The sequence below is a fragment of the Pan paniscus genome, chromosome 12, assembly GCF_029289425.2.
Source record: "Pan paniscus chromosome 12, NHGRI_mPanPan1-v2.0_pri, whole genome shotgun sequence".
Taxonomy (NCBI): domain Eukaryota; kingdom Metazoa; phylum Chordata; class Mammalia; order Primates; family Hominidae; genus Pan; species Pan paniscus.
In genome coordinates, this window is record NC_073261.2 from 99472814 (window position 1) to 99499659 (window position 26846).

The 26846-nt window shown below is 52.6% G+C and overlaps 2 protein-coding genes across 10 annotated transcripts in view; both read right to left on the reverse strand.

Annotated features, from left to right (window-relative positions):
• Positions 1-1059: 1059 nt before the first annotated feature.
• TMEM214 (transmembrane protein 214) lies at positions 1060-9830 on the reverse strand. 8 transcript variants are annotated; one of them, XM_008952436.4, is made up of 18 exons: positions 9579-9818; positions 8483-8682; positions 7466-7616; positions 7023-7157; positions 6699-6781; positions 6159-6264; positions 5965-6046; positions 5573-5674; positions 5049-5190; positions 4859-4936; positions 4514-4605; positions 4219-4267; positions 3936-4049; positions 3587-3704; positions 2914-3010; positions 2556-2724; positions 2258-2409; positions 1060-2043 (listed from the first exon to the last, which is right to left on the reverse strand). In XM_008952436.4, the coding sequence occupies exons 1-18, from the start codon at positions 9715-9717 to the stop codon at positions 1917-1919; spliced, it is 2136 nt and encodes a 711-aa protein (XP_008950684.3). In that variant the 5' UTR covers positions 9718-9818; the 3' UTR covers positions 1060-1916. The 8 variants fall into 8 exon arrangements, with proteins under 8 accessions (XP_008950684.3, XP_008950683.3, XP_003827120.3 ...); XM_008952435.4 differs by having other exon boundaries at positions 4514-4719; XM_003827072.5 differs by lacking the exon at positions 4859-4936 and having other exon boundaries at positions 9579-9830.
• A 5702-nt stretch (positions 9831-15532) lies between these two features.
• The window catches only part of MAPRE3 (microtubule associated protein RP/EB family member 3), a 56323-nt gene continuing 45009 nt past the window's right edge, over positions 15533-26846 (reverse strand). Inside the window, exons 2-7 of one of the 2 annotated variants that reach the window (XM_034952809.2) lie at positions 20396-20523; positions 19255-19400; positions 18480-18636; positions 16994-17148; positions 16699-16851; positions 15533-16451 (exon numbers count right to left, since the gene is read on the reverse strand). In XM_034952809.2, the coding sequence (XP_034808700.1) occupies positions 16383-16451; positions 16699-16851; positions 16994-17148; positions 18480-18636; positions 19255-19400; positions 20396-20516 (801 nt within the window). In that variant the 5' untranslated portion in view covers positions 20517-20523 and the 3' untranslated portion in view covers positions 15533-16382. Of the gene's footprint in view, positions 16452-16698; positions 16852-16993; positions 17149-18434; positions 18637-19254; positions 19401-20395; positions 20524-26846 lie in introns of both variants that reach the window. The other variant, XM_034952810.2, reaches the window with a different exon arrangement.

Sequence of the window (26846 nt, forward strand, 5' to 3'; positions counted from 1 at the left end):
AAAATGTTGCTCCCCAGGATTTTAGTGTCAGAAGTTAAATGAACCCAGCAAGGTAAATATAGTCACACATTAGAAGCCAACACAGCACTTGTGGCATCCTTGGTTCGCTGGATGCAGCCTTGGACTTCTACAACAGTTATCACCAAACTTGTCCTCCCTGTGCCATTGTCGACCCATTCTCACAACTGCCACCTTTCTCCAACTCACCTTGAACACAGGCCAGTTCTCCTGCCCAGCAGTCCTAAGACTTTGGCCCTTTGCCAGGTAGTTTCTCTTCTCCAGGAAGATGGTCATGGTTAATTGCCACTAGGAGAGCAAGGGGTCTGCTTGTGGGCTAATTCCAGAGGAAACGTAGCGAACACGAGATGCTGTTGTATTCATGACCTCACTTTGGGTCGATACTTTCCTACATCTGCTACTTTATATTCGAACCACTGAAAAAGTGGAGTGTCTCAGGGCACCGTGTGAGAGGGGAAGTGATAACTGGCCATCATACCTGCTGAGTGTCATGGGAGTTTATGAGGGAAGCTGAATCTGCCTTTGAGAACTGCTAGAGCGTATCTCTAGTACTGCTGACTTGAAACATTTAAGGAAACAAAATTGAGAACTAAGAAACCAGCAGTTATCTAACTCCTTATAGTCTCAAGTCAAAAATAAAAAGGGGCTTCGGTGATAAACCTTGGACTCATGTGTCCCTTGGAGTTCTAAATCTTTCACTCACTGCTCTATAAAATGAAGGTCCTGGCAAGGAAAGGACACCTCCTGGTCACTGGCCAAGAATTCCCCTAGGAGACGGCCCCCTGCTTTTCTAAGCGTAAAACTATCAAGGCAAATCTGGGACGTGAATCACAGTGACAAGTCAGACACTATAATTAGGGTAGCAAGAGAAGTGTCTAGAACACCCACCAGGTCAAACTTTAGAACCATGTGTGTGGGCTTCCCCCACCAGGAGCTTAATTACAGCCACGGCTACAGTCTTCAGGAGGGCAAGGGCCCAGGATTTTGTTATTCTGAACCATAACTAGGGGAATTTCTATATGAGGATGCAGACAAGAATGCTAGAAATCAAATCTGTGTCCTTTATTCCACCTGGTAGGGCATACCCAAGAACCATATGCTGAGTCCTGTCTCAGGTTGATGGAGGGTTCCCTGGGCCCAAGGCACACAACTACCTGGGCTCTGCTCTACAGATGATAGGAGGGATGGACAGTGGAGAGAAGCTGAGCCTTGTGACCGAGACCCCCAGCATGATGGGGAATGGAAAGTTGGAAGAAGTAGGACTACAAGGGAGGGGACAGGGAGGGGCTTAGAGGCATTTGGGGCAGGCTGGGCATTTTGAAGTGAGAGGCATTTCCATCCAGCTCCCCATGTCCACTGACAGCCACACCCAGGCTTCAGGTGGAGGTGAGGCTGCTGTTTCCCAATGCGGTGCTATATTCTTCTGGAAGCCCCTTTCCTTCTGCTGTGGCTAGAGCTGTGACCAAGAATGGGAACAGGAGGCTGCTAAAGTCTGGAGAAGCAGGAATCATTTGTCAGAAGAACACAGAAGCCACCTGCTGGGAGTTCTATCTTTTTAGAGATGAGCTGTTTGGGGTTTAGAAATGAGATGGAAGGAAGTGGAAGGCAGAGGGCAAGGGCGGAGTTGTGAGAGGCTACCAGCACAAGGATGGAGGCTGGGGGCCATGTGCAGTAGGGCCAGAAAAGTTTTCAGTGGAATTGTGGGTAGGAGGCTGAGATGCTGCTGGGCCCTGTCCCCACCAAAGATGGAAGAACTGAGGTGGAGGCAACTGGCCACTTGCCTAGGAGAGAACTCAGGCACCAAGTTAAAAAGACTGCCATGAAGAACTGCCACCTTCTACCCGCTGCAGTCTTGGATGGTCTACCCATGCAGAAATCAGTGGCCAGGAAGGCAGGGCCTACTGCTGGGATATCAGGGCAAGTGCCCAGTCCAAGAAAGCCACTGTAATGTCCTGTAGGCAAAGCCAGGTCCAGTGGACAGCCTCACTGAGCTGTGTCTTCATGCAGTCCCAGGTCACCTCACCTCTGGAAGGAAAGTGGAACATTTCTGAGTATGCACGTGTGTAGCTGTGTCAACTTTCGGGGCTGAAAGCTTAGACTCACAACCCTCATCCCAGGGTGGCCAGGGATGGGAGCGAGGGGCAGGACAGTGTGGGAGACTGGATAGAGATGGCTTGTCCCTGGGGCCCGGGAATGGGGCTGCTGGGGATCCTGCCGGAGCCCTGGGCAAAGGTCTCACCTGCATGCCTCATGGCAGTGCTCCTGGGCCCGGGCCAGGGCCTCAAGCAAGAGGTGCCACAGTGGCAGCAGCACATTCTGGTGGAAAAGCAGGGGCAGCTCTCTCAGATAGCAGAGTAGCTGATTCACAGAATCGGGGAGCTGGATCTGTAGCTGGACCATGGAGAATGGATGGGGTCAGAGTATCCAGGGAACTGCATCCTGGCCCTAAAGACTCAGGCCACACAGTGCTGCTCCTTTCCCAGGATTCTGCTCCTGGGAAAACCAGCCCCTTATTTGACTCCCTGTCTCTGACTTACCCTCTGAGAGAGACTGGTGAGACTGTCACCAAACCACGCAAGGTGAGAGGCACAGTGGGCAGAAAGGAAGCTGACTGTGGCATTGGTGTGAGCCCAGGCCAGCTGCAAGCTGGGCCGCACCACGGTGAGCAGGTGGGAGCCCCAGAGCGGCAGTGTCTCCTCCAGCCAGCTGTGGAAGATGGAAGTGGGGGAAGAGGGCTCTGAGTCTCCTCAGGCCCACTTAGCTCCCAAGAAACAGCTGGGGAAAGGGAGGCCGTGGGAAAGGAGAATCACAAGCGCTTCCCACTGACTGTCGCCTCCCTGACACCCAGGCCTTCTCTCTTCTGCCTCTCCTCTCCCCTCCCTGGGAGGAGCTCACCTGTAGCCTTGCAGACTGTAGGAGAAGAGCTTGGCACACGCTTGTTGGCTAGCAGGTAAGAAGCCAGATGATCGAAGCAACCGGCCAGTAAGGGAGGCTAAGTAAAGGGGGCCTCTGGTGAGCTGGGAGGTGAGAGGGGCAGGGACTGGGGAGACAGACACTACAGGGCCCAGAGCAGGCACAGCGAGGCGCTGGGCAGAGCTTTGTGTTCTCACAGGGCCACAAAGCCAGCTCCAGGCTGCTGTGGAGGGAGGCATGCAGAGCTGCCCTTCTCCTGCTGGGCCAGGTGTGCAGGAATGCAGCTGCCGGTTGGAGCCTAGGCTCAGGCTTCAGGAAGCCTCAGGTTGAGGGTCTGCCCTTCTACTTACTAGCTATGACCTAAAGCTAATTGCTACATCTTTCTGAGACCATTTCCTCAGGAGTTAAAAGGAGGTAACACCTACTAAAATGATACTATGAATATGCAAGCACTTCTATACTGCGAAGTCCTAGTCCAATCTGAAATGGTAGTGTCATATCTGTGGACAAAAAAATCTGTCTGTAAAGTGTTTACTCTGCAGGATTGAGAACTCATCAGGACAAAGATGTGTGCTGCTGGGGGCGGGGTGGTGGTGCTACGTGTAGCTCTGTGCCCCGCCCACGCCATCCTCCTCGCTTGCCCATTGCTGCTTACCCTGGAAAGAGCTGTGTGACCGGAGGTCATGGCACAGGAAGCCTACAGCGAAGACCAGCAGCAACAGGAGGAGCCGCGTCCAGGGCAGCCGAGGACCCTGAACCTGCTGCAACAGGCCCTGGTGGGAGGGGAGCAGATGACAGTTGTCAGAAGCGAGGGGCTGGTCTTTGCCTCTGAGGGCAGACCTCAGGCCAGGCCTTCCCGAAAGAGCGTCAAGCCTTCACATTATCCTGGAGGCAGTGGGGGGCTCCAGACAGGTGGGGCAGGAATGTGATACAGGCCCAACCCAGGTGTGCTGAGACAGAGATGTAAGATAGCGTGTAGGCTGGAGAGGACCGGGTACCAGCACCTTGCAGGCCATGTCACAGGTGACGACATCCTGGTTGTTACTGCTACCCTTCCTCAGCAGCTCCTGGTTGGTAAGCTTGAGGGACTGAATGGTTTCTTGCAAAGACTTCTGTACCTATGGACAAGAAAGGTCTGGCCTGTGAGGGAATCCAGAGCTTCCATCCTGCTTCATTTTCCATGCCAACAGGGTCCCTTCTCAGGGAAGGGACAGTGGCTGAGGAGCCCCCACTCAGAACCTAGAATCCAGACAGGGCTCAACCTGCCACGTCCTCCCAGCTCCTCACCTTCTTGGGAATCTGCTCCCAGGAGCTGAGCAAGTGCTCCAGCAGAAGGCTGTGGGGAAAGCACAACCCCCTAGTCAGGTGGCTCGCGCAGCCACACCCATCCTCCTGTCCTCCATTAGCCCTGGCTCCTTCAGGCTGAAAGACCCTCCACCTACCACCCACAGAGCAGCAGCTTCCTAGAGGCTGCTCCAGCAATGTTCCCACTCAGCCTGAAAGGTGTCAGGCCATGGGACAGTGACCCAGGCTCCCCTTCTGCTTCTAGCACAGGGACAGGCTGGCCTCCCACCCCACCTGCCTGGACTGTGACAGGTGCTTAGGGTACAGCTGCCTCCAGACGCTGGCACTGAGGGGGTCCACCATCAGGCACTCAGTCAGGCTGCTCAGGAGCTGCACAGCACGACAGAGGGAGAGGCTGCTGGGGGCATGGGGCTGGCAGAGGCGGGGAGTGCTAAGAGGTGATCCCCTTCCCGTAAGCGAGGCCATCCAGGCCGCACATCCACCCTAAGGGGTGGAGAAACAGTGTCAAGACTCCAGAAAGCTCTCTGAGAGGCTGTAAAGCAGGAGGCTGGGGCTCCTGAGCTAGAGCTTTGAGCTCAAAGATCACTATCTGCAAGAGACGGGCATCAGAAACCACCCAGACCTGAATGTGCTGTCTCTTGGGATCCATCTTCTGAGGGTGAAGCTCGAGTGAGCGGGGCAGGCAGCTGTCAACAGGGAGCTAAGGAAAAGCCTCAGAATGGGCTCTGTGAAGGCAAGGCCTTTGTCAGCAGATAGGGACCGCTACAGCTGACCCCTGGGGAAGGAGAAAAAGCCTCCCACCATATCCTCACCTCTTTCTTCATCTCAGGGGGACAGCTAGGGGTGGCTCTGGACAGGAAAGAAGGGAAGTAGGTATGCAGGGTGGAATCCAGCTTTGCTCCAAATGCCAGCACTTTCAGTCGGGGGTAGAGCTGACACAGCTGCTCCTGCAGGCTGGGTGGGGTGGGGAGGAAAGACAGGCATAAGCTATAAGTGGAGCTGTATGATATGAACCTTTTGCTTGCTTCAGAGCCCATGCCTGCCTGTGGGGAATAGCCACTGAGGACCTTGCAATGGCTCTGAATCTTTTTACTCAGAGACTCCTTGGAAATCTGTTGAAAGCCATGGACCCTATCCCTAAGAAAATGCCCATATGCCAATCACACTCAAGGGTCCATATAATTTCAAGGGGTCACTGTTCCCTTGAAACCTACTCTTGGACTTCCAGGTTGCAAATCTCAGATCTAGGATGGCTGGGGAAGAAGAGATGGGAATATGTAGTGTGGTTCTGGTGCTGTGGTCCCTTCTCAGCAGGTGTGCCCCAGAGCAGTCCTACCTGGGTGTCAGGGAGTTGTTCGGCATATAGGCAAAGTCCAGAAGTGGGAAGAAGTCCTTGGGGCCAATCATGCCGAAGCCCTTGGTAAGGTTGGGATGCATCCTGTGGGGATGAAGAAACAGGCTTGCTGGACACCACCACCCATGCCAGCTGTTTTGGCCATGACCCCAGCTAAGCCAACATCTAGGAAAAAGGGTATAAACTCTACCCCATCTGCCAGCCCTTAATAGCTCCCTCTTCTTCCTTCCTCACCATCACATTCTAAGGTGGTGGGAGAAGCTGGTCCTGATTTTCCTCATATCCATGGAGACCAAGATCATAGCCTCCCATTTTGCTATAACAGCCACTTGGGACACCCTGAGCCTTCCCCTTGCTGCCCTCCCATTACTCACAGGAGCAGCCGATCCAGGTATGTGATGGCAAAGGGAGACAGAGACTTGATGCCCAGCACAGGCAGCATGATCCCCAGCCACACTGCAGGGGTAAAAGTCAGGAGGGAGGCCTCAGGCTTGCACCTACTGGGGGCATCAAAGAGGAGTTTTCCAGCTCCGAGACCCTCCCTCTTTCTTCCCTATTTCCCTGTTACCTTTCAGTCCCTCGGTGAGGTTGGCAAAACCTGCTTGACCCAGGGCCCACATGATGGTCAGACACTTTGCTGGTCGGCTCTGGTGGGACCTCAGCAGTTCCAGGAACTGAGGAGACCGGTGGGGAAGGCAGATTGGGATAGGACAAAACACCAGGAGCACCCCCCAAAGCCAGGAGGGAAGGGAGATGTCAACTGGAAGAGGGAGGACAGGCCGAGCAAGAGTGGAGCACTATGGCCACGTGGTGCAGGTTCTGTTTGTGGGCTTCGCCCATACTCTGCCATTTACTGGATGACTGAGCCTAGGAAAGTTACTGAACTCCTCTGTGGCTCAATCTTTTCATCTATAAAAATGGGAAATAATAGCAGTACCTTGCTCCTATGTTTCCAGAGCACACACACAGGATAAGTGCTAATAGTGTTACCCATTATTACTAGGCTTACAGGTCTTCCACTATCCCAAACCTGAGTCCAACAACGTAGATTCTGCCCAGCCTCCCCAGTCCTAGCTTCCTAGCGTCCCCACCATCACTGAGAGCTCACCTTGCCTAGGTTTGCGGTGGCAATCTTGGGCTTGTCTTGCAGGATGGCCTGGATACAGATGCGGTAACCATGTAGTGACTCCCCTGGAGAGATACACATTCTCACACCTACTCACATTATTTGGCATCCCAAACCTGAAATCTCCCATTTGTCAGCGGTGAGCCCAGGCCCCAGGTCCACTGACTCCTAACTTCCTCCACACTTTCCAAAAAGTGTCAAGGTTAGCACATTTCTCTGCTGGAAACAGAACCACTGAGTGGTACTGGAAGCAGGAAAAAAAGGAGGAGGCTCCCAAGATGGTCATCCCTCCCGTGCCCCTTTCACCTGGTGTCTTATCCAGCTCTTGCAACATGGTGAACAGACAGTGGTCAAAAAAGAGCTCCAGAGACCCTGCTGCCTTCGCCAGCAGCCCTCGGATGATCCCACGCAGCTCCCGGCTCACCAGGCTGTAGGGATAATCTAAGGCCCGTAGGCCTCAATGTGAGTGCTAGGACCAGACACCCATCAGCTCTGAGAACTGTGGTGCTCTCCCTGAGAATGGTGAGTGGAGGCAAAGGCCCCTGCACTGAGGCTGGGATCCTTCCTCTGAGGAGGCCCAGAGGGAGGATCACAGAATGAGGCCCAGAAACATTCACAGTCACGATGATTTGAGACCAGCCCAAATCACCCATGGAAATCAGGACAGTGTGGGGCACTGGGATCTGTTATACCACCCTTTTTGAATTTATTTGAACTTGTCTGAGCTTGAGGAAGCTGGAAGGACTTACCATGAGTATGCTGGCTCAGCGTGGGTTCACTTAGAGGAGCTTGTAGCTTGTAGTTGAGATAGCTGGCCAGGTCCTTCAACCATATGGATGGGTTTCCAGAGAACACACTCTGGCTCTTGTCCAGTTCCTTCTGCAGGTCTGCCACATCCAGCTGCCAGGGACAATCCCCCAACCCCCCACCATGGCGAGTTGTGAGTGAGGGAGTAAAGAAATGGGGTAGGGGTGGGAAAATGGTTGAACTAGGTGGCAGTAGAAGAAGGGATTCCATTTTTAAGCATAAGAACATGGAATGCTGCAATTCTGCTGTACCCACATCTTTAAGAATGGAACAGGACAGCTGAAAATGCTGATCTCAGGCCCTATCCTCTCAGGCCCTCCACATGTTCAAGAGGAAAACAGAGGGCCAGGCGCGGTGGCTCACACCTGTAATCCCAGCACTTTGGGAGGCCAAGGTGGGCGGATCACCTGAGGTCAGGAGTTCAAGACCAGCCTGGCCAACATAGTGAAACCCCATCTCTACTAAAAATACAAAAATTAGCCAGGCGTGGTGGCAGACGCCTGTAATCCCAGCTACTTGGGAGGCTAAGGCAGGAGACAGAGGTTGCAGTGAGCTGAGATCACACCACTGCACACCAGCCTGGGCGACAGAGGGAGACTCTAGCTCAAAAAAAAAAAAAAAAAAGAGGAAAACAGAGGACAAGACAGAAAATGAAAGATCAGTATTTCCATAGGACAGAGAATCATAACCAGTTTCTCCATCTCCTCCCTGGTGTTCCTGGGTCTTCAAGGCTTTCCTCTTACCAATCCATGTTTCCCTATAAATTTTCCATTTCCTTTCTATTCTAAGTGCAGGCATTCTGTTCCCCTGGGGTTTCCATCTTTTCCTGAACTCCTCTCAACCCTTAAAGTGTTTCAAATCCCATAGGATCTCAGCTGCCCATCCACCTCCCCCTCCTCTCATCTTCTCTAAATCTCAAGTCCCCATTCTTTCTGCGTCTCATGTCTAGGCACACTCACAGCTTTCAGTGCTTCCTCCAGGCTGCGGAAGCGGCCCTGCTTCTGGTTTTGGTTGGGAGGAGTTGCCACCTTCTTTGGCTGCTTCTTGTTCCCTGGTTTCTTAGGCTCCACAGCAGGGGGTGGGACCTGCTCCTTATTCTGCCGCTTCATGATATTCTCAAAGCCCCGCTCATAAAGGGTGCTTGTGGTCTGGATTGCAGCTGGGGTGAAGATAGGTAGAGAAAGGCAGGCCACCCTTGAGTCCCCAAGGCCTCACCTATCAGTGGTCCCTTTCCCCACACTGCCACCTAATTCATCTCCAGGGAAGAGCCTGTCTCAAAGTCCCTTCCTCTTGGACTGCTTAAGGAGCAGGGCAGGCTGTTCTCCTGGTAGCTTCTTTCATTACAGCTCTCGAGTCTATGGGCTCTTTCATAAAGATGGGGCAGTTCTTCATTAGACAAATCAGAGTATGTAGGAACAAGCAGAGAGGTTGGATATAGAGGTTTGCCTTATTCAGTGAGTGGCTACTAGTCTGGGAAGACAAGCTTTTTCCATCTTGGTCCTACCCTAACGCCTCTTGGTTCCGACATGACAACTCTATAACCAACAAGTGGCAATTTTCTCCACTCCTCAGTGGAAGAACCAGGTGTCACTTATAATTCCTGGTGAGTGTTGAGTGTGTGGCGGTCATTTCTCCCACTGCTGGGCCTCCTGTCCCTTCCTCCATGACCTGGTTACTTAAAGAGGGGGCACCGTGTATAATGATCCACAGTACCTCTTCAAAGCTCAGACACCTGCCCAGAGAGACCAGCTAGGGCCCTGGGCAGCTGGGAGAGTGTGTGCAGTGAACTGAGCGTCTGAGGACCGGAATCCTAGCCCCTCTGACACATGACCCTGGCCAAGGTATCCAACTTCACTGGGCCTCAGTTTACTCATCTGGGAGGTGAGGACCGCAACCTTCCCTGGAGCTGTCTGCCTCCCGTGAGGCTCCAAACAGACAACGCAAGCGTGGCGCTCGGGGATGTGCCTGCGAGCTCGCGCCCAGGTTCTGGGAGCGGCTCGCTGCGACCCTGCCGGACAGGCCTGGGGTAGGCGGCGGGACAGGGCGGGTACTCACGGGTCAGGTCGTATTTCCACACTCCGTTTGCTTCCCCGAGCGCCCTGCGGTTCCTGCCGCCGGCGCCGGCGCCGGCCCCAGGCCGCCGACCCTTCTTCACTACCTCCCACCGCCCCACGCCCGCCGTCTTGGTCGCCATGGCTCGCAGCCCTCCCTCCTCAGCCACTTCCCCGGCTTTCCGGTCCGGCGCGGGCGCGCCGCACTCTGCCACGTCTCCTCGCAGGACCGCGCGCCCGGCGCTCGGCGCCCGCCGCAAGGCAGCCTGGGACTTGTAGTCCCTCTCCTGGGCCGGGCTCTCCTGAGCGAAGAGCATCGGGAAGAGGCTTCCGCGGCAGCCTGCGGCCCCCGCCCAGGCGAAGAGGCCGGGAGGAGAGGAGATTCCCTTCTGAGAACGTTCATTGAGCGTCGATGTGAAGGCCACGGCATTGAGAGACTTGGTAGAACTGCTTCTGTTTTTCTTTCCTTTATTGATCAATTGATTGATTGATTGACAGGGCCGCGCTCTGTCGCCCAGACTGGAGTGCAGTAGCGCGATCTCAGCTCACTGTAACTTCCGCCACCCAGGTTCAAGCGACTCTCGTGCCTCAGCGTCCCGAGTAGCTGGGACTACAGGCTCCCGCTGCCAAGCCCAGCTAATTTTTGTATTTTTAGTAGAGACGGGGTTTCGCCATGTTGGCTAGGCTGGTCTCGAACTCCTGACCTAAAATGACCCACCCCACCCCCACCCCTCAGCCTCCCAAAGTGCTGGGATTACAGGCGTGAGCCACGGCGCCCGGCCACTGTTTTTCTTTCCTTTCTTGTAGAGCTGGAAGGATGGAAGGGAAGTAGTGCTCCTCATCTCTAGGGAGAGTTTGAAGATTAAATGCTTCCTTCCTTCTAGGAAAGTGCTGGCTTTACTGTTGCTGGTGATTAAACCTCGGGTTTAATGGGCTATACAAATCTATTGCCAAAGAACAAGGAAGAGGATGGGGGCTTGAGGAAAGGGCAGAGTGTGGGGGAGCTGGGGTAGGAGGTGGAGAATGGAGAATATTTTTTTTTTTTTTTTGAGACAGGATCTTGCTTTGTCGCCCAGGCTGGAGTTCAGTGGCGCGATCACGACTCACTGCAGCCTCAACTTCTAGGGCTCAGGTGATCCCCCACCACGGATCACCTGACCCACCACCACCCCCGGCTAATCTTTGGTATTTTTTGTAGAGACGGGGTTTTGCTGTGTTGCCCAGGCTGATCTCAAACTCCTGGGCTCAGTGATCCACCCTCTTCAGCCTCCCAAAGTGCTGGGATTACAGGAGTGAGCCACTGCTCCCGGCCTCTGAGTTCTTCTCATGGGAGGCTGAGAAAAGTCTGGGGGTCTGGGACAGCCAGGGCCGGGTTTCCCCTTCCAGGCAATGAGAAAGAACAGGCTCTGCCTCCCACCACAAGAGTCAATCCCAAGTTCCAGATGTGTCAGGGAAGCGATGGAGAGCCCCAGACTTGAGGCATCTGCAGACAGGTTCCTGCTCAGACATCCGCGTGGAGGGTGTTAGTATCCTGGGAGCCTTCAGAACCTTGAAGCATGCCAGCAGAGGAGAATGAGGGAAGATAAAATCAAAGTGACTTATCACAATTAAGGAAATGTGCTATTTCATGTACAACTGTGTGTGAGGATGAGATTCCTACCTGCCATACTGAGGTATTATGGTAAGAACTAAGAGAGTCCAAATTCCTACAGGATGAACAGCTGAGGGAGCGATGCATTCCTTAGGAAGGAGTTTAGCTTCCCGAAGGAGATGGCAGCTGAGATGGGTTCTGAGAAATAGCATTTTCATTGGTTCCCCGGGCGCCGTGGCTCACGCCTGTAATCCCAGCACTTCGGGAGGCCAAGGTGGGTATCACCTGAGGTCAGGAGTTTGAAACCAGTCAGGCCAACATGGTGAAACCCCATCTCTACTAAATACAGAAAAGTAGCCGGGTATGATGGCGCAGGCCTATAATCTCAGCTACTTGGGAGGCTGAGGCAGGAGAATCGCTTGAACCTTGGAGGCGGAGGTTGCAGTGAGCCGAGATTGTGCCACTGCACTCCAACCTGGGCAACAAGAGCTAAACTCTGTCTCAAAAAACCCAAAACAACAACAACAACAAAAAACAAAATTGAATGTTCACTGGCTGAGGGTTAGGGTGGGTGGAGAGAAAATGCCAGTTGTGTGGATCTGTTGATGTAAAACAAAGGCCTAGAGGGTGGTAAACTGGAAGCAGTTCAATGGGACAGTGCTTGATGGGACTTTGGAGGTGATGAGGTTTGATATAGTTTGGATTTTTGTCCCTGCCCAAGTCTCATGTTGAATTGTAATCCCCAGCGCTGGCAGTTGGGCCTGGTGGGAAGTGTTCGGATCATGGTGGTGGATCCCTCATGGTGGATCCCAGTTCTCATGAGATCTGGTCATTTAAAAGTGTGTGGCACCTCCCCACCACCTCTCTCTCTTGCTCGCTCCTGCTTTTACCATGTGATGTGCCTGCTCCCCCTTTGCCTTCCGCCACGATTGTAAGCTTCCTGAGGCTTCCTAGAAGCAGATGTCAGCATTATGCTTCCTATACAGTCTGCAGAACTGTGAGCCAATTAAACTTCTTTTCTTATAAATTACCCAGCCTAGATGTTTCTTTATAGCAATGCAACAATAACCTCTTATGAGTTTGGAAAGGGATCTGAGCCCATATGCTAAGGAACTTGCCTGCCAAATCTGGACTTTATCCTTCAGGCCCTGGGAGACCAGTGAGAGGGTGGCATAATCCACTCTTTTGGAAGGGTAAATGTGGCTGTGTGAAGTGTTGGTAGGGGAAGGCAGGGGGTGGGAGATGAGCATATCTTGCTGCCTCCTTCTACCTGTCCTCCAGCCCCTTTAGGCCTGACCATGGCTGACTTTGCATCCGGTAGCTCTGAGATACAGTGCCTTTGCCAAGGACCATATTTGAACTGATCATTAATCAACATTTTGCAGATCATTGGTTTAGGTGTACTCAGGAGACCAACAACAATATCTTCTCTTTGTTTGACCCCTCCTGTGTCACATGTATGATCACAGAAGAGACCATGTTTTTGGAAGAGAAACAGAACTGGCTTTCCATTGAGGCAAATGAGGGGGCTGCCCCATGGTGGAGACACACAGAAGGATGGGAGAGGGACTCTATCTTTCATTGGAATAGTCTAGTAAGTTACCAGTTCTAACTTGGCATCTAGGACATATAAATCATGCATTTACTTATCCAGCAACCTTTTCTAAGCACCTTCTCTGTGTCAGGCCCTGTGCTAGGTGGAGCTGGAAGATATAGCTCACTTGCTTGTAAGGAACTTGAAGTCTGTGTGGGAGACAAATGTATAAACAGAAAATTACAGTTCACCATCTTAGTGTTCCAGAGGAAAGAAGCACTTAGTATGAGGTACCAGGAAGAGGTGGGGAGAAGGGAGTGGCTTTACATCCTTAAGTTCTGGGTGTTTGAAGAGCAGCCTTAGACACTAGCCACGGAGGTGGGCTTGGGTAGGCCCCGCCATGGGGTTTGAAGACCCAAAAGATGTTGGGTCAAGGAGGACATGGGTGTCTAGTGTGGGAGCAAGCAGAAGGGTGAGCTCACCGAAGCACTGTTTTACCCACTGTACTACGTTTCTATTGCTGCTAAAACAAATTGCCACAAACTTAGTGGCTTAAAACAAGGGCGTTATCTTCCAGTTCTGGAGGGCAGGAGTCTAACTCAGGTCTCCCTGGGCTAGAATCGAGGTGTCAGCAGGGCTGGGTTCCTTTCTGGAGGCTTTGGGGGAGCATCCATTTCCTTGCCTTGCCCAGCTTCTAGAGGCCACCTGCATTCCTGAGTTCATGGCTCCCTTCTGTCTTCAAAGCCAACAACAGTGGGTGAGTCACTCTCACATTGTTATCACTTTGACCTCTTATTTTATTTTATTTTTCTGAGACAGGATCTTGCTCTGTTGCCCAGGCTGAAGTGCAGTGACATGATTATGGCTCACTGCACCCTTGACCTCCAGGGCTCAAATGATCCTTCCATCTCAGCCTCCCAAGTAGCTGGGACTACAGGCATGTAGTACCATGCTCGGCTAATTTTTCTGTTTTTTGTAAAGATGGGGTCTCGCTGTTGTCCAGGCTAGTCTCCAACTCCTGCGCTCAAGTGATCCTCCTGCCTTGGCCTCCCAAAATGCTGGGATTACAGACATGAGCCACCACACCCTGCCCACTCTGACCCTTTCTGCCTCCTGCTTCCACTCTTATAATAAACGTTTGTGATGACATTGGACCCACCTGGATAAACCAGGACACTCTCCCTATTTTAAAGTCAGCAGATTAACTTCCTGAATTCCATCTGCAACTTTTTTTTCTTTTTTTTTTTCTTTGAGACAGGGTTTCACTCTGTTGCCCAGGCTGGAGTACAGTGGAGCAATCATGGCTCACTGCAGCCTTAACAACAACTGGGCTCAAGTGATCCTTCTGCTTCAGCCTCCTGAGTAGCTGGGACTACAGGCACGTGCCACAACGCCCTTCAAATTTTATTTTTTGTAGAGATGGTGTTTCCCTATGTTGCTCAGGGAAGTCTTGAACTCCTGGGCTCAAGTGATCCTCCCGCTTTGGCCTCCAAAAGTGCTGGGATTACAGGCGTGAGCCACCACGCCTGGCCCACAGGCAGCCTTAATTCCCTTTTGCCATGTAACCCACATATTCACAGCTTCTGGGGATTGTGACGTGGACATTGGGGGAGGCACTGTTCTGCCTCCCACGCCCACTTTACCTTCAGGGTGAGGTCTCAGCCTGGCCTATCCTTTCATGGTATCTACCTGTAATCATGGGGAAAAGACTTTAAAAATTAGGCAAGGGAATTAAAATCATCACGATAAGTAAAAGCAGGCAAGGAACTTGCTGGAGGAGAACAGAGATAGAATAAGGCAGAAGTGTCTATGTATGTGGGGGTGGGAGTCAAAAGGGGTGGTGGAGGTGATTGAGGAATAAACAGATATGAATTGCTTATTTAAGGCTTGAACCTGGTGTCATGAGAGAAATGGTGGTGGTCTCAAAAGGGGCCATGGGGTGGGGCCACAGAAGAGACACGGCCCCATCTGCATGTTGACCATACTCAGGGTGGTGAGGAAACCAGCGCTGTCCTGCAGCTGGGGGAACCTCAGTGGTCTTTGGGGATGAGCCCTGAACCTCAAGTCAAGAAGTGTGAGTTCTAGTCCAGGTTTCAGCCACGGTGAGTGAGTCATGCACGTGGGCCTCTGACCCCTCATCAGTAAACCGGGGGCTGGTCTAGATGACCCCAAGGCTCTCACATTCATTTCTGCACTCTTGGTCTCTGCTGGGCTTCCGGGACATCGGTTAGTATGGCCTTTTGTTAGGCACATGCCAGGACTGGGGCTGTGCAGGTGATGTGGAAGGGTTCCTGACTCCCTGTTCCCACTGGAGCCTGCTCTACAGAAGGAACCCCTTGGACGTTGCTGTCCCGGGCTTCAGCACTCAGAACTGCTTGCTCTTTGTGGCCATCCCAGCTCTCTCTGTCACGTGAGCCCTTGTCCCCAGCTGAATCACTATGATGAGGCGTATGAGCTTTGACAACAGGTGGGGGGATGACATGCAGTCCCCCTGACCCAAAGGAGACTGAAACGAAGCACCTCTTGGTCAGGCCACCACGGTGCCCCACAGCCACTTCACCGGCTGTCCCTTGTCATGGCCACGGGCCCAGACCTAGTTCCTCCTCAGTGATGGGGTGTTGGGGCCCCTACCTGCCCTCAGAGCCCTACCACCAGTGTTGGGCATTGGGGCTAGGCTGGAGCTGGGCTCTGAGCCCAGAGCTGGTGGTGGTTTCCAGGCCTGTGGGAGGGTGACAGTGAGGCTGTGCTGCCGCTATCACCTCCGGAGAGAGCGGTGCATGGGAAGTGGAAAGCACTGGACCTGGACTGTGGCTCAGTTGAGGGACACATGGCATGGACTTTTACCACACAAGTTTATTTAAATAAAAGTGAACACATATGCAGGCTGGTGCCCGAGGGGCAGGGGGTGGGGAGGGCAGGTGGGAAGCAGACAGACAATGGGGTCCAGGCAGAGTTTGTGTGGTGAACCAGGCTGCTGGAGGGAGTGGCTGGGGGCCTCAGGGCAGCGCTGGGATTCAGTGCTGGGGCAGGGGGCCTTGGGTGGGTGAGCCTGGTGCCAGGAGGTCATTTCCATCCCTCACATGCCCCCCTCCCTCTCCCTGACCCCCTGGGCCTACAGCACTACCTCCTCAGCCCCCTTTCCCTCTCCTGACATCAGCCTTCCCCTTAGCTACTGAGAAGCCAAAAGACAAAATAAATTAGAATGGGTGAGTCCTACCCCAGCCCCCAGCCATGGGGAAAGGAAGCCAAGCCAGGCACACTGCCCCGGAGCCCGTGCTGTCAGCTCTGGAAAAGAACAGGTAAAGTGCAAGGAGAATCCAGTAAGTAAAAATATACCAATGACTTTGTCAAATACACAGCTGCTGGCTGTCAGGAGCAGGTGGCTGGCTGGGGCGGGTGGCAGCAGCACCCTGGGAAGTGTTGGGCGACACAGCAGAGAGACAACGGAAATAAATAGGGTGGGTGTGGACAGGGGTCCCGCCAACTGGGCCAGCGCCACCCAGGACGGGCTTCTGCCTGCTTTCCGGCCCCATGCCCCCAAGCCCCGCTCGCCTGGCTCCCCAGTGCTGCGGCACTGACACAAAGCACCCGGCCGACCGTGTTAGGAAAGGACTATAATGTGGGAGTGGAGCAGGGAGGGAGGCACGGGGAAGCCGTGCAGTCAGCCAGGGCTGCGGCCGCCCTCAGTACTCGTCCTGGTCTTCTTGTTGATGCTCTTCAATCTCATCGTCCTCAGGGGGTGCGAATCCTTCCTGGAGGGTGGGAGAGAGAGGAAAGTGGTGGGCCAGGCAGGCCAGGCAGGGCTTCTCAGGTTCTGTAAGTAGCTGAAGAGCAAGGGGTCAGGAGCCCAGGAGCCTTGCTAATGGGTGACCCTGGGCTAGTGACTTCACCTCTCTCTCATCAGTAAATGTTCTCCACGGTCCCTTCTGGCCCTATTGCACTTCTGGTCTTAGGGCCAGGCCAGACTGGGGAGGGCCCAATGGGCCTGGGAGTGCTCACCTCTGTGGCATAGAGGATGCCAATGATGCCTGAGATAACAGGGCTGTTTTCACTTTCATGCTCCTGGCAGATGAGCTCGATGTCACGAAGTTTGCTGAAGTAGAAGTCACGTTCCTTCTCCAGCCCATCCACTGTCAGCTTCAAGTCCACCAGCTGCTTGGGGACAAAGTGATGTTCAAGCCAGAGGTCCCCACCTCAGGCTCCCCTGCCTGCCCTCCTCTTGTCCCTGCAGACACCCCAAGGGCCTGGCTTTGGTGAAAGGGCTATCTCAGCTACCCTTACCCATCCCACTCACCTGTTGGTTGAGTTCAAGAATTTGGGCATCAGTCTCATGGCCGCCATTTCGGGCTGATGGAGGATTCTTCCGGAGAATGCAGGGGGGGGCCACATTGCTCAGCCGGCCAGAGGTCTGCATGTTTTTTGGGCCTGTGGGGGACGTCCTCTGTGGAACTGCCCAGAGGAAAAGAGTCAGGTAAGTCCACGTGAGCCCACAGCGCACGTGGCAGGAGACAGCCCGGTGTGAGGACTGCGGGGGCAGGCCCATGCGACAGGCAGGCACTCTCACCCCTCTGCCCCCACCCCAGGAAGGGCATCTACAGCTAGGCCCCGAGTCTTGGCCACATGGACACTCCAGCAGCTGGGCAGCCCTTTGGCGAGCCCAGGAGAGCAGAAACTATAGGGAACTAAACAAGGTGTGAGGTGTTGGGGCAGGGAGAGAGCTGGCCTGAGGGATAGAGGAGAGAAATTAGGACAGCAAATTTGGGGAAGTAGAGTTGGAAGGGTGCGGAACCCTCTCGTAGTGATAGCTAGAGGAAAGGCAGCTGGCACAGGGTCTGCCCTAACAGAAGCCCCAGCCCAAAGCCATCGTCCCTGGGTGGCTGCCCCTCCAGGGGCCCTGTGTCAGGATGGGCTCTTTTGCCCTCTGCTGGGCTGGACCAGGTATCTGCACAGTGGTGGCCAAATCAGGGACCCCAGCTCCTCCCCAGCACAGCCAGCATGCCGTGGCGACTTGCTCACTAGCGACTGCACCTCCCTAGACAGAGCGGGCTGCTTCTAGTGCAAAGCAAGCAGGCGGGCGAGTGGGGCAGGCCCAGGCAGAACAGCAGTGCAGACAGAGGAGGTGGCTCTGCTATGACGGGGTCCGACGCGGGCTGGGGCTGCTCCTCTCCCTTCCCCTCCCAATGCTGCTGCTTCCCAAAGGCCCTATTGCTTTTCTCCCTTCCCCTCCAGGACCCAGACAAAGCCTCGTTTCTAGAGACTCATCTTTTGAGGACTTAGGACTATTGGGCCTTTGGAGTGGGGAAAGGTGTGATCCAGCTTGGCAACTCCTGCCCCTGGCCATCCAGGGGGCAGGGGGCAAGAAGGGGCTGTGGTGCTGGCACCAGGCTCTTGGTCTGGATGCGCCTGGATGGAGAAACCAAGCCACCTTGCTGCCCCATCATCTTGAGGCAAACAAGTTAGCTCGTGCTATGAAACAAAGTGCCTTGGGCCTCCTACCCCAGTTGCCACCATGGCTGGTGCTGGTGGCTCTCTTCTTAGACCAATTTGTGGAGCTCTCTCACCCACTACTTTCACTCGCCCGGTCTAACTGGCCAGCAGGCGGCGTCATCCGAACTCCGTGATAACAAGTCTCCTCCAGGCTGGCAGGGCCGGGCCGTGGCCCAGGGGGCACTCCTGGCTATTGAGGCCTGCCGGCCCGGCCCCCCACGCTCCCTCCCCCGGCTCGGGCACGTTACCTGCTGTGCCAATGAGTTTCTTGGATTTGTTGAAGATCTGATCACCTGGGTTAGGAGGTGGCGCTACGTCCTGGCCCTGCCGCGCCAGCAGAGGGTTGTAATCCTTTCCATCATAGTTTGCGTCAAAGAATTTCTTAAACCACTGAATAAACTCAAAATTATCTTGGAATTTTCCTTTCACTAATTTCTCTACAGGAATGATCTGAAATAGACCACATAAGCAGAGTACTTTAGCCACCTGCTGCTGTAGGGCCGCCTTCCTCTGCTGAGGGCCACTGCTCTCAGGAAAGCCAGCCCCTGGGCTGCAGCGTCCTCCACCTTCTCCACTTGCCCCCCTCCCATGGCACCAGAGCAGACAGGTAGGCTGGTAGGCCCTAGTGTCAGATCCAGAGGCATCCCTTCTCTACAGGCACCGTGTGGAAGAACTGTGTGGGGAGGCGTCCCTTGGCTCTACTGCCTGCGTGTGGGCTGGGGGTCTGCAGCCACCGAGGCAGTAGAGTGAGCAGAGACACTTTCTTGGGCCCTACAGAGACAGAGAGAGGTGGAACTTCACAGGAGCGGTGCACAGAGCTCAGTGTTGGGGTGGGCAGGGTCCAGAGAGGAGGAAGGGAAAGGAATGTTGTCATGATGGCATGGCAAGTGTTGTGGGCTTTTCCATTGTGCCTTGAGCAGGGGGAGAATTCCCTCTGGAGAGTCGGGAGGTGGAGGGAGGCACGAGCACCGGAATGACCCCAGCAGCCCCAGTTGCCTGGGCTGGTGGGTCCTCTTCTTCCCCAGGGTCACACTGCTCCTCAGGGCCCCCCGGAGCGCAGGCACCTACTTTGTCAACACCCATCTTCTTGAAAGCTGCTTGCAGCACCTTGAAGTTGTGGATGTATTCATGCTCTAGTTTGGCCTGGAACTTCACTTTCCTCAAGTGCACACAGCCGGGGAAGAGCATGTCCATGAACTGGCAGTAGGCTGCCCCTGTGGAGAAGGATGGCTGGCTGAGGGGTCTTGCTGCTCTCCTTCTGTGAGCTGCTCTCTCTCACTTCCCCAAACCCCGTCTCCTCTTCTCTCTCCTTGTTCTGGGCCTGGGGCTAGTCCTACTTTCAGGATAGACATGGCCAGAATCCCCCCAGCTTTCCACGAATAAGAGCAATGACTATTTATTGATGCGTATTATGTACCAGCACCACACCAAACACTGCATGTAGGTAGGGCAATCCCAACAGGAACTCTAGTTAGTTGGTGATACTATCTCCATCTTATGGATGAGAAAACTGAGGCCTAGGGCAGTATAGTGACTTGCCCAAGGTTGCACCACCAGAAGAAGAGCTGAGAGCTGGACCCAGAGAGGTGTGGTCAGACCTGTGGCTCTGCTGCCATCCTGGCTCTCAGCTCCCCGCTCCTCCTTTCCCTGTAGTCCTTCACGGTGCCTCTCCTGCTCTTCTCTTTCCCTGCTTCCATTTCTTGACTTCAGCTCCAGACAGTCTGACTAGTTCAGGGCCTCCAGCTCTCCTCCTTAATCTAATCACAAGCTACAGCTATGGGCTGCATAACGATGGTTTGGTCAACGATGAACCACATATATGATGGTGGTCCTATAGGATTATACTACCATGTTTTTATTTTATTATCACCTTTTCTATGTTTAGGTATGTTTAGATGTGCAAATACTTACCATGTGTTAAAACTGTCTGCAGTATTTAGTACAGAAACATGCTGTCCATGTTTTTAGCCTAGGAGTAGTAGGCTATACCATATAGCCGAGGTGTGTAGTAGGCTACACCATCCAGGTTTGTGTAAATACACTCTGTGATATTCACACAACAACAACATCGCCTAAGGATGCATTTCTCTGGCCACATCAGTCATTCAGCCATGCATGACTGTATATTCCCTGTTGTGGCTGCTCTGCCTTCCGACCTTTCTTTCCTTTCCTTCCAGCAGGGCCACTTCCCATATTCCCAGCCTCCTACCTGAACAAAGCTGTTCTATCTTGGTATAGTTGAGGTGCAGGGAGTCGTTGACCCATGCAAGCATATCATGGCGACTCAGATTTTCACTGGTCACAGATGTGGAGTACACATTGACGGCCATACCCCAGCTGGAAAGCAAGAAGAAAGGTGAGGTCAGCACTGGGGCCTCATGTAGCTCCTTAGCTGTCAAGAGAGAGGGGCTGTATGATACTGGGAAGTAAGAAACATTCCCTCCAGATTGGCCTCGCAGTTTATCCCCAGAGGGAGGGTCTTTATTCCTTAGACATTTCATGAGCATCTACTATATGCTAGACGTGCACCAGGAGCCAGTAATTCCAAGTTAATTAAGAAATGGCCTCTGCCTTGAGGCATTTACAGACAGGCAGATCCCCTCTGTAGGGAGTGATGGGGCAGTGAAACAGGCACATAAATGTTCAGGGACAGCACAAAGAAGGGTGTGAGCGCATCTGCTGGGCAGGGTCAGCGAAGGCTTCAGAGCAGAGATGTTGGAGCCTGAGAAGAATAGGAATTTTCCAGACATAAAAAGGGATGGGTGGAAGGCATTTCAGCCACAGGGACTAGCAAGAACAAAGGCAGAGCTTATTCCGGGCATTCTGAGTCGTGGAGCAGGCCCGGGGAGCAGATTTTTCTGTTGGGGTGTGGCACAATGAGGTTGGCAGGGACAGGTTGCCAGGCCCTTGTTTACCAGAAGGAGGAATCTGGACTTTCTATTTGGATGACAGGAAGCCATTAGAGGGTTTTAAGCGACAGTAACCTGACCAGATTTGTGTTCTAGAAAGCCAGCTAACCTTTGCCTCTGCTCCGACTTCAGACTCCACATTCCTGTGGCTGATGCAGAGGCATCTAAATTCTGCTTGTCCACAACCTTTCCTTAGAATATGCTTCTGGCTCCTGTATTCATTATCCCAGTGAATGTCATCACCAGCAATTAATCACCACCTTAGAAACCTGCGGGGTCATCCCAGACAGCTTACACTCCCTCATGCACCTATCAAGTCATTCCTCAAGTCCTGGAACCCGACTTCCTCAATTCGCCCTGTTCTGCTTACCCTCAGGATTTATGCATAACGTTGTCCCTTGGTATTCATGAGGGAATTTGTTCCAGAACATCTCCCCATACCAAAGTCAATGCACAGTCAAGTCCCTTATATAAAATGATGTAGTATTTACAGTTAATCTACACACATCCTCCTGTATGATTTAAATCATCTCTAGATTACTTATAATACCTACTACCATGTCACTTCGATGTAAATAGTTGTTATACTGTATTGTTTAGGAAATCATGACACGAAAAAAAGTCTGTAAGCAATGCAACAATCCTTTTTTTTTCCTGAATATTTTTGATCGGTATTTGATTGAATCCACAGATGTGGAACCCACGGATGTGAAGGGCTGACTGTATTTTCTCTCTAGCCCAGGCTAGCAGGAGCCTCCTAAAAGGCCTTCCAGCCTCCAGTCTCTCCCTCCTCTTAATCCATCCTTGACATTGCTGTAGTCAGAATCTACCTAAAAGCAGGTCTGGCCACCGCCCTCCCCTACTTCAAGTCCTTTCAGCCAGCAGTCATAAAAGAGACACTCCTTGGCCGAATTTGCCTTGCAGACTTAAACTGTTCAGCACTCATAGTGTTGGAAACAGTTTTGAATTAGTGCCCAATATTTTAAAGTTCAGATGTTTAACAACTTGGGATTTCTGGCTTCTTTTGGCCACTCTGACCCTATGCTCCCGCACTGAAACCAGCAGTTGGAGTGGAGCCAGCAGTGAGCCTCCTTCCCACCCCACAGAGGCCAAGGGTCAGCTGCTGCTGCTAACTGACTTGCGCTGTTAAGAAAAGGACATATTTCTTGTAACCACATCTTTATCAGAAATGGAGAAACAAGATAGGTCAAAAGGACTGTGTTTTCCGAGAATTGTGAGGACATGTGTTTCTGGAGTGAGTGAAGAATATTTCTTCAGGTTTAATATGTAAAGTGTCTCTGTGAAATAAGATACATCTTATACACCTTATATTCTTACAGAAAGAATATTTCCCTGCCTGTCGCAGGCGTCTGCTGTTATCATGTGACTCCTCCTGACCACTTATCAAACTCATAAGCGGACCCCACCTCTTCAGCCTTATCTCCTACTTTGATTCCCCAATTAGGAGCTATAGGCAGCTTCCTACTCACCCTCTGTCTGGAATGCTGTCCCCACCCCAAAGTTCATTCATTCTCTGTTCCATGGTTCTCAATTGTGGCCCCAGACCTGCGCACTGGGACTATATGGGGATCAGCTGGTTAGAAATTCCAATTCTCTTGTCCTCCCCCAGACCTAACTAAATGAGAAACTGCCTTTGACCAAGATGCCCGGAGGATCTGCAGGCACAGTCCTGTTTGAGTAGTACTGCTTTAGACAGGGAGGTTCAGCAAGGCATCTGCAGAGCTGTGTGCCACTTACGTTCCCACCCCTGACCCCAAGTACATAGGACAGAGCATGTTTAACTTAAATGAATGCTTTGAAGAAAAATCATGAGAGAAAACCCTCTTCTTTATTCCTAGTTCTTCCTCCTTTGAAAAATAAACCTTGTCCTTCATTGCCCAGGCAAAGGGAGGCCAGGCGGGGCCAAAAAGCCAAGAGAAACAGAAATGAATTATTGTCTTGGGAGCGCCTAAAGACTCAAGACCTGGCAATTTCAGAGCTTTCCGAGGGTAATGTTGACTGCACTTGAGTTTCCTCCTCCACAACGTCTCTGTGCCCACTGCCCTGCATCTTGGCCCTTGCGCTCACCATTGGACTTGTTTAAATGCCTGTGCCCCATGTCGGAAGTGCCTTGAAGCCAAGAGTGGGGTATCCAGGCCTGTCACAGGCAAGACGTTCAGTAACGTTGAACCATTGAGTGATGCCTCGTGTCCTCTCCTCTTTCTGAATCACGTCTCATCACCTTCTGGCCTGGGTCCCCCTGCCATCCCCCTGCCATCCCCCCGCCATCCCCCCGCCATCCTCCCTCCCCCAGCACTCAGCCTCAGGACTCTGCTTTAGCTCCAGGGGACTTTTTCTGACCCCCTCTGTGGGAGACATGTGCCCATGATCCTACAGCACCCTGGGCACGGCTCTTCATGGCATCCCACATGGTCTTTTGAAATCATGTGTGTGAGAGCGGGTGCGGTGGCTCATGCCTGTAATGCCAGCACTTTGGGAGGCTGAGGGGGGTGCCGATCACCTAAGCCAGGAGTTCAAGACCAGCCTGGCCAACATGGCAAAACCCTGTCTCTACTAAAATTAGCCAGGCATGTAATCCTAGCTACTAGGGAGGCTGAGGCAGGAGAATTGCTTGAACCCAGAGGTGGAGTGTTGCAGTGAGCCAAGATCATGCCACTGTACTCCAGCCTGGGTGACAGAGCCAGACTCCATCTCCAAAAAATAAAAATAAAAAAAATAAAAAAATAAAAATGTGTGTGCCTGCCCCTTCCACCTGACTATAAGCTCTTCAATGGTCAGGCTCTGTTCCGTTCACTTTCGGGTTCTACACCAGTTCTTGGTGGATAATAACTGCCTAACCATATTGGTGGAGTGGAATTGCAGACTGGAGTCAGGGGAGTGTTTCTGAGTTCCCAGGATGCACCTGAAGTAACAAGAGGAGGAGTGGATGGGTGGATGGATGCTAAGCTTGCCGAAGGGGCAGAGTGGGTAGGGTCAAGGAAAGGGCATCTGATTTTGATGAGTATTATTTAGTTGTGGACTGCAAGAAATTGAAAAGATTTGTCCCTGTCCTCAAGGAGTTCATAATCTTATTGGGGAGAGTAATGCACACATGAGAACAGTATAACCAAATGCCCCAAAGTGTGCTAGAAACAGCAAGTGCCACAAGAATAGGGAAGGAGAGGGCATGCAGAGGTAGAGAGATGGATGTGAATGACCCCAGGGCCACAGTGGTCAGACTCTGCCAGGTCCCCAGGGAGGGTGCAGAGGACGGCCAGGAGCTGGTGCAGAGGGCACCAGCTATTCTGGGAACTGTCCAGAATGACTCTGCAGGAGTGTTCCACAGGCTCAGAGACTCATTTCCCTATGAGGCCCCTGGGGCAGAGTGATTCTGGGCCAGCTGTGGCTGACAGGCCTCAGAGGGGCTGATCTGGTCTGGGGTGGTTCTGGGGGCAAGGAGTAGTCTTAGGTTGGCCCTGGAAGTTTCCGAGCCACTTTAGGGATTTTGTTCTGCTTAAAGTGTATGAATTTCAAGGGGTGACTACTGAAGAAAAGGAAAGGCAATGGTCTTAGTCCAAATATATCCTCCAGTTTTTGATTGAAATCATTTGAGCCTCAAGGGTCTTCCAGCCTGGGGGCAGCTTTCCTGGTTCCACAGGATTGGACCTGCTAATGGTTCAGGCCTCTTCCATGCATTGCAGAGATTCTTTACTAGCAGAGTCCACTGGCTTCTCCTGCAGAGACTTCAAGAGGCTAGAGTGCAGCCCAAGTGTGTGTGTGTATGATATATTATATATACATTATATGTTATATGCACATATTTTACACACACACACACACACACATAATTTTAAAGAATAGCCCAGATGATTCTAGTGCACAGCCCTGTATGAGAACCACAGCCTTCATTTGATATGCATACTTAGCTGTGATTTACTGGCTTTTGTTGCAATGGCAAAGGCTGGAACATTGGGATGTTCTGCCACTTACCTGGGGGGAAAATACTAGCCAGTCCTTGGCACACAGGGAAAATCTCCAGTTTCCCTGGAGTTTAGAACACAACTAAAGGCCTTGCTTTTAGGGCTCCCAAGAGTCACTAAGAGCCACATAGCTGCTTGAAAAATGCCCAGGTCTTCTCAGCATTGACCCAGTTTTGTCAATGCCTGATGAAGGGAGTGCATTTTCCATACCTTCGGTCTGACTCTAGGGTCCCATGAGTGGCAGCAGTGCCTGTGCGAAGGAAGCTGGAAAAAATGGCTCCTTTCAGGACCCAGCAACGAATCATGCTGTTACCCACTATGGGGCTTCTGGGGAAGCAGGTAGCTAGTAGCAGGAACACAGCTTCAGTCCCTACTCAGGACTCGCTCAGGTCCTCACAACTGGTGCTACACTCTGCCCTAGTGGGGGTCCATTTGGCTCAGGAGGACTCATCCAGGGCACCCAGGGGTCTCTGCAGGAATCCTCTGCTGCACCTGCTAGGGCAGCATGAAGTAACAGCCTCCTTGTTTCCTTTGAGCAAACATCACATTGGGGAGGGCAGGATGCCCTTTTAATTTTCCTCTCGTAGCTTTGGCTCTGTAAGTAGAACTAAACATGGCCAGCAGGTGGCACCCAAGTCCTGAGCAAAAACTATTTAAATGTATCCCCCACCCCCCAACCCCCCTTTCCAGAGCTCAGTTTAGAGCTCAAATTGGGAGCCTCTAAAAGCTGGGCTGGCTGAGGGGCCTGGAGCATTGGGGCTGTTCTAAGATCCTGGACTGAACTAAGCCAGCCTCCGTATCCCCCAAAACCACAGTTTGAACTCACCAAAGAGGTCCAACTTCTGATTGGCTTTTGCACTGGGGGTTGACTTGGGCCTGGACTCACACCAGACCAGCTGCTGGGGGCAGAGGTGTATAAAGTATTTGCCCAAGCATCAGGGTCTAAGTGGACCAGCTGCCTCCAATTACAGCAAAGACATAACCTGCCGGGCGCGGTGGCTCACGCCTGTAATCCCAGCACTTTGGGAGGCCGAGGTGGGTGGATCATGAGGTCAGGAGATCCAGACCATCTTGGCTAACACGGTGAAACCCCGTCTCTACTAAAAATACAAAAAATTAGCCGGGCACAGTGGCGGGCACTTGTAGTCCCAGCTACTCGGGAGGCTGAGGCAGGAGAATGGCGTGAACCCGGGAGGCGGAGCTTGCAGTGAGCCAAGATAGCGCCACTGCACTCCAGCCTGGGCAAAAGAGCGACCCTCCATCTTAAAAAAAAAAAAAAAGACATAACCTGACGAAACTCTTAATAATAACACACTTGTTCCCAAGAGCTCCTTCACCTCCCCGGAGAGGATGGTAGGTAGCCACTCGGAGGGGGCAGGCTCTGTCCCAAGAGATGTAGTAGCAGTGTCTTCCAACCCCATCCACATGTTTCCACCATGATCTTTGGCACATGTGACTGTCAGGAGAAACAGACCCTGATTGGATTGTGGCATGTCATCATCCAGGCGGATCCCCATTCGAGGATCAGACCGACAACGTGGCTTTGGGGAAAGCCTGCTCTGAAGGGCCTCGACTCCTGCTATCAGGAATGGAGTCAAGGGAAAGAAAAGTTGAGGAGGTTTAATCTGGTGATTTTGCTGAGTCATTTCCTATACTAGGACTGTAAGGTTCATGGTGCATTCACAGGCAACTGGGAAAGGCAATTACAGCTCTCATTGCGGGAGGGGAAGCTGCTGGTCATTCTGCAGACTGAGGCCTTAAAAATGGTCAT

Bases quoted from the DNA above. Each gene is read 5' to 3' on its own strand.
- TMEM214 (XM_008952435.4), bottom strand. From the start codon at position 9,717: ATGGCGACCAAGACGGCGGGCGTGGGGCGGTGGGAGGTAGTGAAGAAG. The intron at 6,047-6,158 runs GTAACAGGGAAA...TTACCCCTGCAG, and splicing joins CCTCACCGAGGGACTGAAAG to TGTGGCTGGGGATCATGCTG. The intron at 5,191-5,572 runs GTAGGACTGCTC...CACCCCACCCAG, and splicing joins AACAACTCCCTGACACCCAG to CCTGCAGGAGCAGCTGTGTC.